Genomic DNA, 19,897 nt, shown 5'->3' with positions numbered 1-19,897 from the left:
CATTTGTCAATTAATTACCGGTAATTAATTATTTTATTAGATACCAACAAGGGAAACTAATCCTCCAGTATTCACAGATATGGCTAAATTTGTTGGGTTTAGTCCCCTTAAATAAAAGTTAAGACTATTTCTCTGATCCAGTTGATACTTTAAACAATTATTCATTGCACCTAAACAATGAATCAGTAAAAAAAAAATACCCAATTAGTTAATTAATTGTTGGTAATTAATTATTTTTGTTTGATATCAAATAAAGGAAATAGCTTGTACATTACTGATAGATATAGTTTTTAGGGTGGATTTCTTCCCCTTAAGATTAGGACTCCTCATAATGAGTTTTTAGAAAGAGTAGAACAAATAAAACAAATATTTTACTTTGGCAATAGGTTTGAGTTTAGGCACATCTGCACTATTTGGGCCATGTCGTGCCCCAGCAATAGGTTAAAGAGTGTCACAGTTATCTATGTAACTGTATAGTAGAATTATTTCTCTAATTGATAGTGCGGCGTTGATCACTATATTGATGACGTCATTACACTATTAATATTTTCCTTTGTAGACTAGAGGACTGAGCTTTTGTTGCTTGTCACAACTTCTAGTGACGTAAATTTAGTGTGTGTGTGATTTGCGTCATTTATCGTCTAGTACAGTCTCTCCATTGTTTTGTACGTTGGTACAGATAGACGTATCTTTAGAGCTCTTGAATTTCTCCTTGGTTTTTGATATTGGATAGCCTTAGCATTTGCCTTGGACATTTTCTTGTTGGATTATCTTGACCCCTGTTTAGGGTGAGTTTTATTTTTCATTGTATAGTTTTTCTATTTGAATTGGTTCGTATTTGTAAGTCTATAATTAGACTAGATATAGATGATTAGAAGAATCCTTTCTTTTATCTTCTATAGGGTTTTAGCGTCAAGTCTAAGTTTTAGTCGTAGTCTCAGTTCAAGACTCTTTCAAGTTCTAGCGACAAGTCTAAGTAGTGATCTTAGCTTGGTGTCAAGTCTATGTGTTAGACTCAGTGTCAAGTCTTGGTGTCAAGACTTGTTTATCCAGTCTCAGTTCTATATTGAGAGTACAACTCGAGGTCTACAGTCTACAGGACTGAGGTCTTCCTCCCAGTTGGTCGTTTGGTGTGCAAGTTGCTTCTTACATGAGTCTGAGGTTCAAGATTCCAGACTGCGGGTTGTAGTGGTCAAACCTGATGTTATAGTGTAAACTATGAACTTCTATTTTGGAATTGTCGTCAGTGGACAGTACCTGATCTAGAGGCTAGATCTACATATATTACCAGTTGTTGTTTTGAGATTGAAGGTCTATGTGATCCATTGAACTACCTATTATAGTTAAGGTAATAAATTATGTATTTCATAATTATTTGAATATTCTAAAGATACTAACTGGATCATTTTATATTACATATTATTACATATTGATATTTCATACTATTATTATCATTCATCATGGATCAGTCATTTGTAAATATATCACTAGAATAAATTTTATTGTTATTTACATCATACACTTAGTTTATTAGTTTATCTACAACTACATGTGTGTGATGTGCTTGTCAGGCTGAACTTGAGCCAAAATATTATAAGTTCAGAAAATAATAACAATAATACAAATTGAAATAATATTTAATATTAATAAATATTCGCATCTGAAATATATAATAATAATTTGATAAACACAAGAACACAAGAACCTGACAAAGAGACTATAAAAACTGAATAGGTTAAAGAGACTATAAAAACTGGTTTTCAATAAGAAGTCAATGACTTACCATCTTTGGCTTTCTTTATCTCAGCAAGAAATAATGTAGACGGATCACTTTTGGGCATCTCTATCAATACATTGATGATGGGTGACCTTAATGACAGGCGAAGTTCTGAAACATCCCAATGCACTAAATTTATAAAACATTGATGTTGGGTGACCTTAATGACAGGCAAAGTTCTGAAACATCCCAATGCACTAAATTTATAAAACATTGATGATGGGTGACCTTAATGACAGGCGAAGTTCTGAAACATCCCAATGCACTAAATTTATAAAACATTGATGTTGGGTGACCTTAATGACAGGCAAAGTTCTGAAACATCCCAATGCACTAAATTTATAAAACATTGATGTTGGGTGACCTTAATGACAGGCAAAGTTCTGAAACATCCCAATGCACTAAATTTATAAAACATTGATGATGGGTGACCTTAATGACAGGTGAAGTTCTGAAACATCCCAATGCACTAAATTTATAAAACATTGATGATGGGTGACCTTAATGACAGGTGAAGTTCTGAAACATCCCAATGCACTAAATTTAAAAAACATTGATGATGGGTGACCTTAGAGACAGTCGAAGTTCTGAAACATCCCAATGCACTAAATTTATAAAACATTGATGATGGGTGACCTTAGAGACAGGCAAAGTTCTGAGACATCCCAATGCACTAAATTTATAAAACATTGATGATGGGTGACCTTAGAGACAGGCAAAGTTCTGAGACATCCCAATGCACTAAATTTATAAAACATTGAGGATGGGTGACCTTAAAGACAGTCAAAGTTCTGAAACATCCCAATGCACTAAATTTAAAAAACATTGATGATGGGTGACCTTAGAGACAGTCGAAGTTCTGAAACATCCCAATGCACTAAATTTATAAAACATTGATGATGGGTGACCTTAGAGACAGGCGAAGTTCTAAAACGTCCCAATGCACTAAATAAACACCCTGATGAAGTGTAACAACTTAACACCCACAGTCTAGAATGAAACAACTACTTTCAATAAAACTATTCTAAAACCATGGATATTTTGTTGAACATGGACCACACAAACACATTTTTTTTTACACTTTTCTTGTATTTATTAAGAGAATAAACTTTTTGTTTTTAAAGTTAAAAGAAAAATTACCTGTTTGCTGTGACGGCGCTTCTGAAACAGACAGGATATTTTTTTTTTTTTTAAATTAGGAAAAATATAAAACTTTAAGCACACCTAATCAGATCAATATTTCTACAGCCTATGCTAACATACAGTGTAGTGCTTAATCCATTGAATGAGCACAACATTTGAAACAGCCTTAATTTCTCTCTCTAACTTCATAGGAGTAGGTACAACTTAACTGTCGTCTGCGCATGACATTTTCTTTTTTGTCTAATAGCCATGTTTTTGGGTACAGGAAGTAGTTTGCGTCGGGCGTACTTTGGTGTCAAAAATATTGTGGGTGCTACATTACGCTTAGTTCCCATATTGTTCTTGTAGTGGAGAGAGCTTACTAGCTGTACAATTTGTTAACGTTACATTTTTCATCGTTTCCCTGTTTCAACGGTATGTAAGTACATAAATGTGTCAAATGAGGTGGATACTTCGGTCCGGGTGTCATTAATGAAAGTTCTCGGATTTAGCAGCATCGCTAGATCTAAGTTATTCTATGTTTCAGGGTGTTAGGCTTGGGGCTGTTGCTGTTGTTCTTTAATTAATACACTCACCCATTCAGGTGGGGAACACGATTAATTAAATCATCCCCTAGATCAGGGATTCTCAACCTGTGGGTCGCAACCCCCTTGGGGGTCGATTGACGATTTGCCAGGGGTAGCCTAAGACGATCCAAAATATGGATTGTTATTGACTACTCATCTATTGCTGTATATGTGTGTGCGGGGAGGGGGGTCGCGGCAGAGTGGGGGATTGTAAAAAGGGGTCGCCGAGCATAAAAGGTTGAGAACCGCTGCCCTAGATAAACCAGTAAAACCCACCTTGACCATCTTCTAAATTACCAACAAACAAGCCCTGTATGGAGCTTGTTGTACAACTAATATCAGTACCAGCAGAAATAATACTGATGTTTAGATAACAGAGCAGTGGACACCAGGTGGGAAGAGGCTTCAGACATTTTCCAGTGACAGAACTTTGTGGAGACACTTTGCTGCCTAATGCGCTGAATGGTGCAGGAGGATCTAACTCTAAGTAAGATACATAATAAGCTAGTTGATTGGAGGCTAAAGCTTCTTCATGCAAATACCATCAGCAGGTGAAATGAAGCCACTTAGGCTCCAAACTTCAATAAGTAATTCCCAATGACTTACCAGCACTACATCTCATAGAGCCATCTATTGGTATCACACTTTCTAGAACCAGGTCACTAGACTGTAGACACGGGACCCTCAGAGCAGTAAAGATAAAGACACTGTGTAACAAAAATAAATTGAAAAAACAACAACATTGAAAAACCTAAAACTTCAAATCTCAGAACAACTAGATATGTCATGATAACATTTGGAAAGTCTAGCATCAGTGAAACAGTATTAGGCATGAAAAGAAAAACAAAAAGTGGGCTCTAGTGCATCCAGTGGATTTCTTTAGATGACTGTTGGAAATGAAAATGAGTGGTTAATATGTCTTGGTGAATTATATCTGATGACTCAAGATCCAATTGCATGCTGGGGATACTTGTTTCAATGAAAAAATAAGATGTCCATAGTTTCTGTTATGCTATGTTTATAAGTAATAAAAACTCTGTAAACCATGCACCTTTGTATACCCTGCAAACCTGCCGTTCATCTACCTTGTACAAACTTGTAAAACTGGCAGGTTATATGTGCAAAAATACTGTAAACTAAACTAGAAATGTATTACAAATTCACTAGCAGTTTAATACTATTTTCACTTGAGGTTAAATCAAAGCTCTGATTAGAATTAAGCTAAAGTTCTACTGAGAGTTAAGGCACAGATCTACATCAATTCAACTCTTTTTGGAGTTGGACCAAAGATTTATAATAAGTTCAACAATCAAGACTACCGGAAAGTTAACACTGACAAACAATTTTTTTTTAAAGTTTAACCTAACTAGTTTTGGGGTTTAACCAAAGCTTTACTGGAAGTTAATATTGACCAAACATAAAACTTTTTTTTAAGTTTTAAAAATGTATCGCATGGAACAGACAGATTAGACTATAATTTAGAAAATATGCTTCTATTCATAGCAAACAATGAAGAAAAAAAATCAATACACACTCCACTTTAACAAAAGATGACATTTACTGGGCCATAACATCATGAAAGTAGGTCACCAGTCTAAGGGGAGACAAGATCTAACACTATCAATAGATGGCTATGGCTTAAGTGTTGAAACAGTTGGCTCTTACAGCTGCTGTCTTTACCTACCCATGCTCTTGTTTGTTGATCACAATGGCTGCGTATCTCAGAGTTCGCTTTCCATCCAGTATCCTTGCACACTCGATAGCCTGGAGATGGAAGACATATTGAAAGGGAAATTAATCTAAACTCTTAGAACTGGAGGGTGCAGGGGCTGAGTGGTTAAGCACTTTGCTTCTGAACCAGGGGGTCCCGGGTTTGAATCTCGGTGAAGACTAGGATTTTGAATTTTGTGATTTTTAGGCCACCCTTTGAGTCCACCCTATTCTAAAGGGTACCTGACTTTATTTGGGGAAAGTAATGGCGGTTGGTAGTTGTGTAGGCCATAGGTCAGCCTGCTCGTTAACCATTGGCCAAAGAAACAGATGACCTTAATATCATCTTCCCTATAGATCACAAGGTCTGATAGGGGAACTTTACTTCTTTGTTAATTTGTTAGAATGATCTTGTAGTCCAAAGATGAAGGATGAATGCAGCAATTTATTTCATGCGTCTTGGTGAGATTAGAAAATCAACTACTAGCAGAAGATTTCCAATTTTTTAAACTCTGTTTTCAGGGAAAAACCTTAAAAAGTCTCTTCTTTTATATACACACATGTATTCATGTCATTTCAAGCAATGTTTTAATATTCATATGTAATATTTTTTTATAGAACAATCAATATTTAGAATTAGTTTTAAAAAGCATGAATTTAACATCAAGTCATCTAAAGGCAGACACTGTAAGCACCCTTTTAAATAAGGTTTCCGTGCCATAGCAAAAAAAGGTCTCAACTAAAAATTGACTCCCCAAATGACTATTTTTATGTTAACTCTTTCTCTCCGTAATTATTTTTCACGCTCCGATGGAATTATTTATTTTGTTTCACTACCCTATTATGATTAAACTTTTTGTATGCAATCAGGAAATGTTATATATGGTATACAATTATAGAAGAATGCATGCTCTTTTTTATATAACACAAATGACATTTTATAGTATCAAAATTTACTTTAATTTAATGGGGTCAAATCAACGTTAGTATCGTCAGTTAGGAGTGAAAGAATTAAGATGTGTGCTAGTAAGTGCAACACGAGAGATAAAAAGACACTCTCAAGAGTCCACTCAAAGAATGAAATCAGCATCTTTGACAGGGAAATTATAACCATTGGATTCTTCATGATAGATGGATATATCTCAATAAAACATTTAGAGCTTGAATAAGGAAATGAGACTAAAGGAATGGTCAAGCTACATAGATCTATACAACCAGAACCTAAGCTGTGTGGGAGGAAGTTGCTAAGTCATTGGGTGTCATTGAGATAAAAGAGTGGCTATCTCAAAGAGCCAAGGTCTTGAGGACCTAACTCCTGGACAGAAGAAGGAAAGCTAACCCTATCAGCTTATCATAAGGCTCAAACATTTGCATGTAGGAACTAAGACTAATTCGCCATTTCAGGAATGGCTTCTTGATTTGAATGAATGCATTGAACCATCTACATTTTTTCTTGTCAAGGCCTCACAGGAAGACCACTCTTTACAATACTATCAACACAAGTAAAAAATATGACCTGATTTACATTCTTAACAGGAAATAAAACCTTATTATTCCCCTTGCAGGTCTTATACCATACTTAGCTGCACTTACCTGTATACATTTCTCATTAGGAGTCAAAGTTTTCTGAACAAGCTTTGCGATGTCCATCAGCTGAACATAGAACATTGTCTACACATGAAACTTCTAAAGGTAAATCCATAAATTGGATCAAAAGTCTAAGAAAAACAGTTCAGGAACAGGGCTGTCCCATTCTGGAACTCTGCAACAATGCTCATGGCCAGCTCTGGAAGCAAACAAAATCGTGAATTAAAGAACCAATATAGCATCAAACATCAGCAGCTTACCTAGTCATATTATATTAGTGTTAATATACATCACCAAAGAAACTGTGCCAGAAACTTTGGCAGAGACATTTTTAAAAAGAGTAAACCTGCTCCCCCCGAATCTCAGGCACCTATTGACAAGGCACTACACTTAAAAGCACAATTTAAACTGGGAACTAATGTAATGTAATCCTCCTTCCTCCTGATGAGAATAAATTCATCAAGTACAAAAAAAACGTTTTTCCCTGAGAACAAACTAGAATGAAGACAATTATTATCATTAATAGTTGACTTTTTCTTTGTTGTTAATACAATTTTAGTATTCAAAGTTTTTACATCACTTTTAACCTCAACTAACTCCACAAGAACTATGCCTGAGTTAATAGAAAGGATGGCTGCCTGGTCGTGCGGTTTGCGTGCTGGACTGTCGTTTGGATTTATTGATGGTCTTGGGTTCAAACCCTGCCCGCTCCCATCCCCCGTCGTCCTGTGGGAGGTTTGGACTAGGAAGTAAACTATCTTCAACTCTGAAGAAACATCCGATACATGTACGAATTATTATTATAGCTTTTATATAGCGCTACTTTCATTCTTATAGCATGCTCAGAGCGCTTTGGTCCAATCTCATTTGTGGACCAGTGGGGGGGAGGGGGTATCTAGGAGTTGGTTTTCCGTGCTGCCTTTAGGCGCTCAGTAAACGCAACTCTGCCCGAGTCGGGTGTCGAACCTCGAGCCCCCTTCTAGGTAGCCAAGACAAGCCAAGTTCAAGCACACTTAGCCTCTCGACCATGCTTCCCACCATTTTTTACAAACAAACTAAAGATGGAAATCTACTTTCTGCAGTTAATGTGTACTCAATCAAAACAAACACTTGAAACACTCAAAATAACAAAACTATAGGATGAAAATCACAACGTTGGTGACAGTGACATTTAAAAAAAAATGTTTAAGTGGGAAACTAAACTGGTAGAGGTGGGGTGGCATAAAAATAAAAATTACATCATAAAAAAATGTAAAGCATTATGATAATGTCAACAGTGATTTTACTTATGGTGTAGGGGACATGGTGGTTAAGCGCTTGGTTTCTGAACCTGGAGTCCAAGGTTTGAATCTCGGTGATAACTGGGATTTTGAATTTCAGGATTTTTACACTCAACTCTAATGGGTACCTGACTTTAGTTAGGGAAAGTATAGGTGATTGGTCATTGTGCTGGCCACATGACACCCTGCTCTTTAGCTGTAGGCCAAAGAAACAGATGACCTTAACATCATCTGCCCTGCATGGTCTGAAAGGGGAACCTAACTTAAGTGTTGAGGCACCACACATGATCTGACGACGGCAGGGGCATAGCTAGGAATTTTCAATTGTTTGGGCGCCCCGGGGGGGGGGGGGGAATGACCTCTTTGGGGGCCCCCTGCATTTTGCATAATATTTCATTTTTAATGTAAACAACACTCATTTGGGGGCCCCTCTCAAGTGGGGGTGTATTTTCAAATCCTCCCCCCACCCTAGCTACACCACTGGACAACCATCTCTCCCCCTTCCTCTCTGTCAACAATTATCACTTAGAAAACATGAATGAATGTAAGAGAAGCATATAGAACAGCAGGACTCACAGCATCATTTTAGCTCCTAGATATCCATTGTGAATACTGGTAGCACAACAAAATAAACAAAGAGAAAATGAGCCCCCAGTGAAAGACAGGAAGAGGCAGACTACTCCCGCTGAGTCTTGTTTGACATTCAAACTGTCAAGCTCAGCTGTGTCTACTAACAGCACACTTACACCAGGGGCAGTGGACTACACACTGCTAAAACTCAACCTTACAATTCAATGACAGTGCCCAAACAGGAAGCTAATTAACATCAAAGGAAATGAATATGTGCATCATTGAATGCAAAACCACTGCTACAAGTCAACGAAGCTAGGAATTTCACTCCGCAAAAAAGGAAAACAAATACTTCGATAAACCAGCATCAAAAAGACTTTTCTACTAACAAATACATGGAAACATAGCTCTCACCCAGCATAAATAAATAAAACAACTATTGATCAAGCAGCTGACATGAATATTTATGACTGGACAATAATTCATTACTCTTGAAAGGTGATGCTGGATGGTCAACAGGTGTTTACAAATTCGTAAAGAGCTATAATTATGTATGTGTGTGCATCTATCTAAGGGACAGGTGTTACATACATAATAGAACATGTTACTATCATGTAGTTGTTACTACAGAAGTGTGGATACATTGCTAGCAAATGATGTGCTAATGAATTAATGACTAGCTGCAGGTGGCCATGAGTCAAGCTACAAACCATATATTTGGTAGAATGACATGTTTAATAACACGACAGCTCTAAAATAAAGAGACCAACCAGACTGTTCATGCTTTGAATCAAAGAGTGAGGTGCTGTCAGGGGGATGTCCCTGAAATGTCCCAAATAATTAACTTTATACGTGAGTCACTACGTTGTCGGCCACGTAACTTTTTAAAAACAACTGGCCACAAAAAAAAATAAAACTACCTTGTAACAGAACCTCACAGGTGATACTACTATAAAAAAAAAACTATATTAAGGAATAATTTTATTTTAAATACTAAAGCTGAACACCAGCAAGACTTGTTCCATTCAATAGGAAGAAGAAAGCCTGTCTTTATGACTTCAAACTTTGGTACAACTTTTTCCAAACTTTTATTACAATATTCTATTGCAGTGTTTCCCAAACTTGGATGGCTGCCTGGTTGTGCGGTTTGCGCGCTGGACTGTTGTTCAGATTTATCGATGGTCCCGGGTTCAAACCCTGCCCGCTCCCATCCCCTGTCGTCCTGTGGGAGGTTTGGACTAGGAAGCAATTATCTTCAACTCTGAAGGAACATCCGAAACATGTAAAACAAACAAACTTTTTCCTCAACAGAACACTTTGCACATTCTGAGTATTTAGCAGAACACTTTGCTTATTTTTCTAGAGAGATTAATTCACAAGGTGGCCTACTAGTTAATTATTCCAGTTGTTCAGGCCTAGCTGAACACTATGGTTCCAAAGAGAACACAATTTGGGAATCACTGTTTTAGTGTGATTCTTAACAGCATTCAGTGAATAGGGATCTCAAAAAAACTTAATGGATATTCTAGTGTGAATGTTAGTATTCAAAGAACAGAAAAGTCTAACACTTGATTGAAATAGTCAATAGTAATGCTATTCAAGTCGAATAAGAAGAGGTTGAGAAAAAGGCAGACACTAATCAAAAGCATATTTGAGGCATTGCAATCATATCAGAAAGCTTCTCTGAAGGCGTTGTGAAAACTGGCGCACAAATTGCTGAGGAAAAGAGAACAATGCTGGCAGAAGAAAAACGCCAGAGAAGAAAAGCAAGGCCCACGACACTTGCTTCAGCTGGAATAACCTGCCCAGTGTGCAGCCAAACATTCCGGGCTCACATAGGTCTCACCAGCCACTTGAGGAAGCACAAAACCCTAGTGCAAAGCCCTCAGCCCCCTGGATGACAAAGTGGTCATCATCGAACCACGATGGACGAACTATATATATCAGAATAAGCACATTTAACTATGATGAGTACACATTTTTGTACTAAGATGACTCTTTGAAATAGAATATTAAATATATATCCAGGGAAGGGGAGGGGGGGGGGGATGGAAACCCTAAGAATGATCTAAATAGAAATATTCATATATATTTCATGTCAAAGTCTGATATTATATATATATATATATATATATATATATATATATATATATATATATATATATATATATATATATATATATATTTACACACACATACATGGATGCAAGCATGATGGTACTTCACGACGATATATACATTAACATCTATTTTTGCATGAATAAAAGTAATATATCCAATATAAATATCTATTTATGTATTTTCTTTCAATTCAAGCACACTATAAATGCTCAGCTTTTATTTGAATTGCTTTTACTTATACATATGTGTCACCCCCTTCATATACATTTTTAAATGTATACTATTTTAGTATAAATTGTTCACTCTTATACATCTAGTCATTATAGAGGTACAAACTAGCTCAGGTCACAATAGATCTAGTTAAACTTCAAGTCTTAACTACATAAGGTTTTTTAAAAGAGGTGTGATTAGGCACTCAAGGGTAGTGGAAGAATGGAATGATTGGAAATAGTTTTATTTCACATGACATTTCAAGAGGAGAAGTGACAAGAAGAACAGAAATATTAGACTTCTACTGGAAAGGACAAAATGATTTCATTAGGTCTATTCTATTGACCCTACAAGCCTATCCCTAAATTAATTTGTATACATCAAGCCTAACAATTTCCTATCCACATTATTCAGTATTATGTGTACATTTATTTGGTACCTCAATTACAAATCAAATTTTGTAGTAACTTAGTGAAATGTTAGCTCGATTTAAAATAAATTATCTAATAGATCTATGTTTATTGGCCAAGAGAGTAGATGTTACCAGACCAGAACTAGATATAGTTAACTAGGAGAAAGATGAAGTTGGATTGTCTAACTAACAGCAGCTATATTTATGTGCTATTGTCTTATTTTGTTGCAGCCTTGGACTCCACATGTGTGTTAAAACTGATATAATTGTTTGTGTGTGTGAGCGTGGATTGATTTAGGCTTCTTCTGTAGGATGAACCTGAGAAGTTGTTGCAGAATGAGGTCAAAGGTATATAAGTGGCAGGATGGGATACAATGGGCGAAACTGAATACTCAAAGTGCTATTTTTTTAATGTAGTACTAGTAAGAAAAAAAAAACATTTTTAGAATGTCATCGCAAATAAAACAGATTGATTTGATATAAATAATGGATTTTATTGATTGTTTAATTATTTGTGTTAGAATTAGTCTTTATTTAACTATGTTTAATTATGGTCCCTTTTGCTGCATTGAAGCACAGTGTGTACAAACATACACATGATCTTAATTTAATAGAAACATCCTATTAATTTTTTTTTTTTGTACGGAATCAAACAACTTGGCTTAAGAAGTTAAGTCTAAGCAAAATATAATATACATAATACTGAAATAGAGTAATAGGGTAGATCTATAATCTATACTCTATTCTATAGTCTATAGACTTAATTTTAATAGACTAAGTCGTCTAAGTAGACTACTAGACTAGATCTAAGGTCTACTATACAAATTGTTGACAGATGGACAAAATCTTTGCTTGGCCTAAGACTCAAGAGGTTCATTAAATCAAAACCCATCCATATAATATTTTTTTTTGGAATAAAATTCTTTGAGTAGAAAGGGATAATATAAAGTTTGAATGTTTCATTGATATTTTAAAGTTTATTTGTCTTACTGCTAACATAAAATGGTATTGGCCCGCGCAAGCAAATCATCACTTTAAAAATACTGAGCGCAGGCTGAAAGAAATATTGTACAACGTGAAACACTGCACTTCTTCTTCACCTTTGTACTTAAACTAAGCCTTCATTATCATTCTTAACACTGAATGTTTCACTGCTATTATATAATGTTTAAATGTCTCATCACTATTATAACATTTGAATGTTTCACCTCTATTATAAAGTTTGAATGTTTTACTGCTATCAACCGGTTTCAATGTTTCACTGCTATTATAAAGTTTAAATGTTTAGCTGTCACGTATCAATTTAGTAAACCAAAGTGTAATTTAAAATAAACTATGTCAAGTACGGGATAACAGACTGCAGGTGTCGGAAATACCCATGACAAACATTAATCAATTAGCGTGACATCTCATGGGAAGTGATTTTAATTGAAGAAAATAATTTCATTGGTTAAGCCAAGTGTCAAATTGGAGGTCAAAAAGGGCACCATCGAGAACCTAGAGTCGGAATGTAAACTTTGTAGAGATAGGACGTATTTGAGTTTTGAGTTAGAATTCGTAGAGAAAAGTCTTGTATTTTATTAGATCTAGTAGTAAATTTGAATATTTTTATTATTGAACTTTGAAACAAAGTTATTTATCTGAAACAGTTTTTATTTCTGTACATATAGTGATTCTTTGAGTTAGAATTCGTAGAGAAAAGTCTTGTATTTTATTAGATCTGAAAGTAAATTTGAATATTTTTATTATTGAACTTTGAAACAAAGTTATTTATCTGAAACAGTTTTTATTTCTGTACATATAGTGATTCTTTGAGTTAGAATTCGTAGAGAAAAGTCTTGTATTTTATTAGATCTGGAAGTAAATTTGAATATTTTTATTATTGAACTTTGAAACAAAGTTATTTATCTGAAACAGTTTTTAATTCTGTACATATAGTGATTCTTTGAGTTAGAATTCGTAGAGAAAAGTCTTTTATTTTATTAGATCTAGTAGTAAATTTGAATATTTTTATTATTGAACTTTGAAACAAAGTTATTTATCTGATACAGTTTTTATTTCTGTACATATGGTGATTCCTAGTTATTGAATTAAAGTTCTGTATTTGAATTAAAAGGATCTTCATTTATTGAATCTCTAAGACAGTATTTAGATCCAGAGATTTACATCTACAGAATCACCGGCACGTCACAGAAACTTCTTGTAACATCTGACATCTCAAGAAAGAGTCTACAACTTAAGCACTTCTCAGCACTATTAATGAATTAGCACTTCAATCAACAACAAGAGAACCTGTGACATTAACCTCTACTATACAGTTGAATGTTTCCATGCTATTATAAGGTTTAAATGTTTTACTGCTATTATTAAGTTTGAATGTTTCACCACATTATCAAGTTCGAATGTTTCACTGCTATTATAAAAATTAAATGTTTTACTGCTATTATAAAGCTTGAATGATTCACTATTATAAATTTTATATGTTTTACTGCTATTATTAAGTTTGAATGTTTCACCACTATTATTAAATTTGAATGATTCACCTCTATTATTAAGTTTGAATGTTTCACCACTATTATAAAGTTTGAATGATTCACCTCTATTATTAAGTTTGAATGTTTCACCACTATTATAAAATTTGAATGATTCACCTCTATTATTAAGTTTGAATGTTTCACCACTATTATAAAGTTTGAATGATTCACCTCTATTATTAAGTTTGAATGTTTCACCTCTATTATTAAGTTTGAATGTTTCACCACTATTATAAAGTTTGAATGATTCACCTATATTATTAAGTTTGAATGTTTCACCACTATTATAAAATTTGAATGATTCACCTCTATTATTAAGTTTGAATGTTTCACTACTATTATAAAGTTTAAATGATTCACCACTACTAAAGTTGAATGTTTCAGTGCTATTATAAAAATTAAATGTTTTACTGCTATTATAAAGCTTGAATGATTCACTATTATAAATTTTATATGTTTTACTGCTATTATTAAGTTTGAATGTTTCACCACTATTATTAAATTTGAATGATTCACCTCTATTATTAAGTTTGAATGTTTCACCACTATTATAAAGTTTGAATGATTCACCTCTATTATTAAGTTTGAATGTTTCACCACTATTATAAAGTTTGAATGATTCACCTCTATTATTAAGTTTGAATGTTTCACCTCTATTATTAAGTTTGAATGTTTCACCACTATTATAAAGTTGAATGATTCACCTCTATTATTAAGTTTGAATGTTTCACCACTATTATAAAGTTTGAATGATTCACCTCTATTATTAAGTTTGAATGTTTCACTACTATTATAAAATTTGAATGATTCACCTCTATTATTAAGTTTGAATGTTTCACTACTATTATAAAGTTTAAATGATTCACCACTATTATAAAGTTTGAATGTTTCACTACTATTATAAAGTTTAAATGATTCACCACTACTAAAGTTGAATGTTTCAGTGCTATTATAAAAATTAAATGTTTTACTGCTATTATAAAGCTTGAATGATTCACTATTATAAATTTTATATGTTTTACTGCTATTATTAAGTTTGAATGTTTCACCACTATTATTAAATTTGAATGATTCACCTCTATTATTAAGTTTGAATGTTTCACCACTATTATAAAGTTTGAATGATTCACCTCTATTATTAAGTTTGAATGTTTCACCACTATTATAAAGTTTGAATGATTCACCTCTATTATTAAGTTTGAATGTTTCACCTCTATTATTAAGTTTGAATGTTTCACCACTATTATAAAGTTGAATGATTCACCTCTATTATTAAGTTTGAATGTTTCACCACTATTATAAAGTTTGAATGATTCACCTATATTATTAAGTTTGAATGTTTCACCACTATTATAAAATTTGAATGATTCACCTCTATTATTAAGTTTGAATGTTTCACTACTATTATAAAGTTTAAATGATTCACCACTATTATAAAGTTTGAATGTTTCACCACTATTATAAAATTTGAATGATTCACCTCTATTATTAAGTTTGAATGTTTCACCACTATTATAAAGTTTGAATTATTCACCTCTATTATTAAGTTTGAATGTTTCACCACTATTATAAAGTTTGAATGATTCACCTCTATTATTAAGTTTGAATGTTTCACTACTATTATAAAGTTTAAATGATTCACCACTATTATAAAGTTTGAATGTTTCACCACTATTATAAAATTTGAATGATTCACCTCTATTATTAAGTTTGAATGTTTCACTACTATTATAAAGTTTAAATGATTCACCACTACTAAAGTTGAATGTTTCAGTGCTATTATAAATTTTATTTGTTTGACTGTTATCATAAAGTTTGAATGTTTCACCACTATTATAAAATTTGAATGATTCACCTCTATTATTAAGTTTGAATGTTTCATCTCTATTATAAAATTGAATATTTCATTGCTATTATAAAGTTTGGTAATAGTAAATATTGTGCTGTTCTCCTCTGATATGATTCTTATTTGAGTCTACCCATAGCTTTAGATATGATATATCCACACCCCAAATCTGTACCGTCTCAAATTTTTATTAACAAGAATAAAAAATATTTAGTTTTTACTTATTTTTCCTTTCGCTGGCATATAAGCAACGCCACTTTGAAACTTCCTGGGGTAACCCCATGATAGCACTCCCTAATTGACATAGATTCTTATTATTCACGATCGATGGTTATGCACATATAATTCTAAATAGATCGATAAACATGATCTTTTTTTATAATTAAGCACCTAGGTCTATTGATCTGTGTGATGAATAAAAGAATAATGAAAAGAATACTCTTACCTTTAGCCTGATGAAAATAATTTGAATTTGTTTAGAATGTTTTACAGCTATTATAAAAGTTTTAATGAAGTTGAAAGTTTCACTGCTATTACTGTTATAAAGTTTGAATGTTAATGGAAATATTTTGCATCTTTTGAATGTTTTATTGCTATTATAAAAGTTTTAAAGAATTTGAAAGCTTCACTGTTATTACCCTTATAAAGTTTGAATGATTCACTGCCACTGTTTCTACTAACATATACATGAAAACATAGCTTTCACCCAGCATGCTGGATGATCAACATGTGTTTACAAATTTGTGTGTGCCACTGTTTCTGATTTGTCATGTCTTCATACTCAGAGTCATTAAATGAAATGAATAGTCTCTAGAGAGATTTTAGTGGCTGAAATTTTGTCTCATCTAGGTCTATATTAGATTAGATTTTATAGATCTAGACATAGATTGACATTGTAAAATTTCCCTGTTTCGGTCACATAAATATATTTTTTAATATAGGCAAAAGATAACTTATGCTCTAGTATTACGAGATCTAGAGTAATTTATGCTACTCAAACACCTATAGGCAAAAAAAAATCAAAGTTTGACGTTGACAGCGCATTATTTAATAATGCTTTGACATAAAAAGAAAATGAAGTATGTATCAAAATCTTCTTTACTTTAAGGAGAATAAGGATGACTACTTATATTTGTACCCCCTAACATACATTTGTTATTATATTTAAGGTCAAAGAGGCCATGTGTCTTCATTTAATTTAAACAAATTTTTTCACACTTTATTTGATTCCAAACATCAAAATTTATTCCAAACAGTCTCTATTCCTTTGCATCAATAAACTCAGATTTTAATTCTATATTAATATTAACTAAATTTTAAAATCCCCAGGCATAGCCCCTCACATGAAATCATAAAGATCTTTTCAAATTATGCATAAATACGAACACAAAAAATAAAAAATTTGAACACACTTATTCTACCAAAATTAGGTCACTGGGATAGTGACTTCTACAACGACTGTTAGACTTATTTTATGTTTGCATTAATAGAAGTGTGTTAAATGTTGTGTTTTTTTTATTTATTCATTTAATAAATTTCTAATACAGATGATCTCTTGTAGAATAGTACAGGCTAGAATGGCCATTCTTGCCTAAATAGCTACATCCTCTATATTCTTTCTATATAAATCTAGATCTATCTAGTAGGTCTAGGTATTTAACTTCATTCAATGTATAAAGCTCACTCCAAACATTTGCCCATTTATTCTATATATAAAAAAAACAACACTCAAACAAACGAATATAAGATCATTAATATTGATGTCCAAAACTGGTTGTTTGGAATAAATTTTGGTAAGAAAATCGTAATTTTTTATGGAATCAAACAACTTGGCTTATGAATCAAATAAATCAGCTCCAAAAACAAAATAAATCTTGGCGGGCTCATTAGCATAGACTTAGCCAACCACAAAATATAGTCTTAACCCTAGGAGGAGGTAAAGTCATCCTGGCGACCTGGTAACATAGGAAAAAACAACAACCTGACTTACACATTTGAAATTCTTTTTGCTTACATAAAAAGACAGCTTCATGGAAGGAAATCGGGTCAGAATCATTTGAAAATGGACAAGCACATTATACAGTGCGCTAGTTTCATATTAAATATCAAAATAAAGACTCTAGTAGTTAACTTAGAAACATAATTGAGCCTGGAGATGAGGTATCAATAAACTTGGTTCAAAAACCTCAAGTCAAGATCTAGATCTATTATAATGAATCTATAAGTATAATATATCTAACTAGATCTATATTATTAGTATATTAGAATAAATTCACTAATTCATTACAGTTTCATTAAACAATACAATTATACATAGATCAATAATTAATATAGTCTACAATACTACATTCGTAACACTGAATATAAATGTAATTGTAGTAATGAATTATTGAATATGAAAAATATGATAAAAAATTATGATTGAACTTGAAATTTATTTTAATCTAAGTTTATATAATCTATTTCTAGGTCTAGGACTAGATCAAGTAGATCTAGAAATGTAGTAGAAGTAGATAAAGGCAATGGGAATCATATATACTTTTGTATTTATATGGATTCACAATAGTTTTTTTAAATATTCACATTAAAAAAAAAAATGCTTCACTTTTTTTTTATTTCTCTGTAAGTCCATAATAGGATGTCAGGATGCTTTGGACAACTTAAAATCACAATAACTTTTGAACCAATAACGCTAGCATCATAAATTCGGTGTTGTTGGAAAGCATTTTTCATCCTCTTTCATTCTATTACACATTTGTTGGTATAGGATAAATTTAAATTTTTTGGTGCAACTAGATCTACCTACACTAGACAAGCCTTAGCAAAATATACTGAAATAGAGTAATACTAGAGTAGAGTAGATCTATAACTATACTATAGTGTCTATAGAATAAGACTACTACTACTAGACTTTAGACTAGAATCTAAGGCATTCTAAGGTCTACTACGGTACTACTACTATAGACTATAATAATATTAATAATAGTATAATTGACTATGACTATCATATAGATTATAATTATAGAAAGATCTACTATAATTTATATATTTAATATAGTAGCTTCTTATATTAGGCACAGCTCATCGAATTCTCCTTTAAGAAACACATCGCTTTTTTTGTTTATAATTAACTTGTTTTTATGTTTGGAGCTAAAAACGATGTTTCGGGACAGTGCATGTCCAATTTTAGATAAGTTCCTGTATTTTTGTTCCGCTTTTCCAAAGCAGATGGCAGTTTTTTAGATTCTCGGTAACCAAGTATGTAAAGCTATTGTTTAAACCTCCCCCGGCAATTCATACCCATATAAGGGATGAAGGCTATATTATGAGCCTGTTTGATCGTAGGCTGGTGGATCTATCAAAATAAGCTTCCAAACATCTTTAGAAAGACATTTCAATCACATTTATTCCGTAAGCTGTTAAATAAAATTAAAAAAGGAGGTGTTTCAACATTAATAATGAATTTAACACATTCTCCTATAATGCACAAGGCAAAATCGTAATAAGAAATATTACTGGGATTAATAAATCTATGATTTTTTCAATGAATAAAAGTGACCTAGATCGAGATATCTAGAATATATAATTTATGAATGAAAGAAAAAGTGCGGGCTGCTAATTTGAAGCCAGAGACCATGCCCACTGCAGGTGATCACACCAGGCGAGAGCTGGTGGTGAGGAGAGGTATACACTAAGCGTGTAGTGTCACAACCTATCATACAGGCAGTGGAGGGAAGGGGGAGAAAGTCATGAAAAGAATTATAAGCATCTATGGGAGGGAGGGGATGTTAAGGTGTAACAAAACGAACATCCAAAATATGAAAAGAAGAGGGTCCTTGGATGGGAATTAAAAGAAAGAGACAGAGAATACATGTAGCCTAGTTGAAAATATCATGTTTATTAAATTATAATAATTAATTTATAGATCTATGATTTATGGAGATTTATTTCTGTCTGTTTCTACACATAGATTATATAAGTAGGCATATATAGAGAGACAATATACTATAAATACATATTGCAGAAGTGAATCTACTTCTTTTAATACAATCTTTAGAATAATTTTTAATTAACACAGATATAATTTAATAGCAATAATATAGTGGTGTTTCTTAACAGTGCTTGATGTGCGTTAAAGGAG

General features: G+C 32.9%; 1 protein-coding gene and 1 long non-coding RNA gene across 4 annotated transcripts in view; one reads left to right on the top strand and one right to left on the bottom strand.

Annotated features, from left to right (window-relative positions):
- The window catches only part of LOC106080273 (inositol polyphosphate 5-phosphatase OCRL-like), a 55,861-nt gene that overhangs the window by 33,860 nt on the left and 2,104 nt on the right, over positions 1 to 19,897 (bottom strand). For 2 of the 3 annotated variants that reach the window (XM_056031857.1, XM_056031859.1), the window contains exons 2-6: positions 6,790 to 6,982; positions 5,171 to 5,250; positions 4,093 to 4,193; positions 2,918 to 2,938; positions 1,784 to 1,888 (exon numbers count right to left, since the gene is read on the bottom strand). In XM_056031857.1, coding sequence (XP_055887832.1) covers positions 1,784 to 1,888; positions 2,918 to 2,938; positions 4,093 to 4,193; positions 5,171 to 5,250; positions 6,790 to 6,864 — 382 coding nt within the window. In that variant the 5' untranslated portion in view covers positions 6,865 to 6,982. Of the gene's footprint in view, positions 1 to 1,783; positions 1,889 to 2,917; positions 2,939 to 4,092; positions 4,194 to 5,170; positions 5,251 to 6,789; positions 6,983 to 8,639; positions 8,993 to 19,897 lie in introns of those variants that run through there. The other variant, XM_056031858.1, reaches the window with a different exon arrangement.
- On the top strand, positions 461 to 1,517 carry LOC129926634 (uncharacterized). Its single transcript, XR_008778346.1, has 2 exons — positions 461 to 788; positions 903 to 1,517. It is a non-coding gene; the product is annotated as an uncharacterized LOC129926634 (long non-coding RNA).

The sequence above is a fragment of the Biomphalaria glabrata genome, chromosome 6, assembly GCF_947242115.1.
Source record: "Biomphalaria glabrata chromosome 6, xgBioGlab47.1, whole genome shotgun sequence".
Classification (NCBI taxonomy): Eukaryota; Metazoa; Mollusca; class Gastropoda; family Planorbidae; genus Biomphalaria; species Biomphalaria glabrata.
The sequence above is the reverse complement of the archived record's forward strand: the minus strand, read 5'-3'. Positions and strand labels throughout refer to the sequence as shown.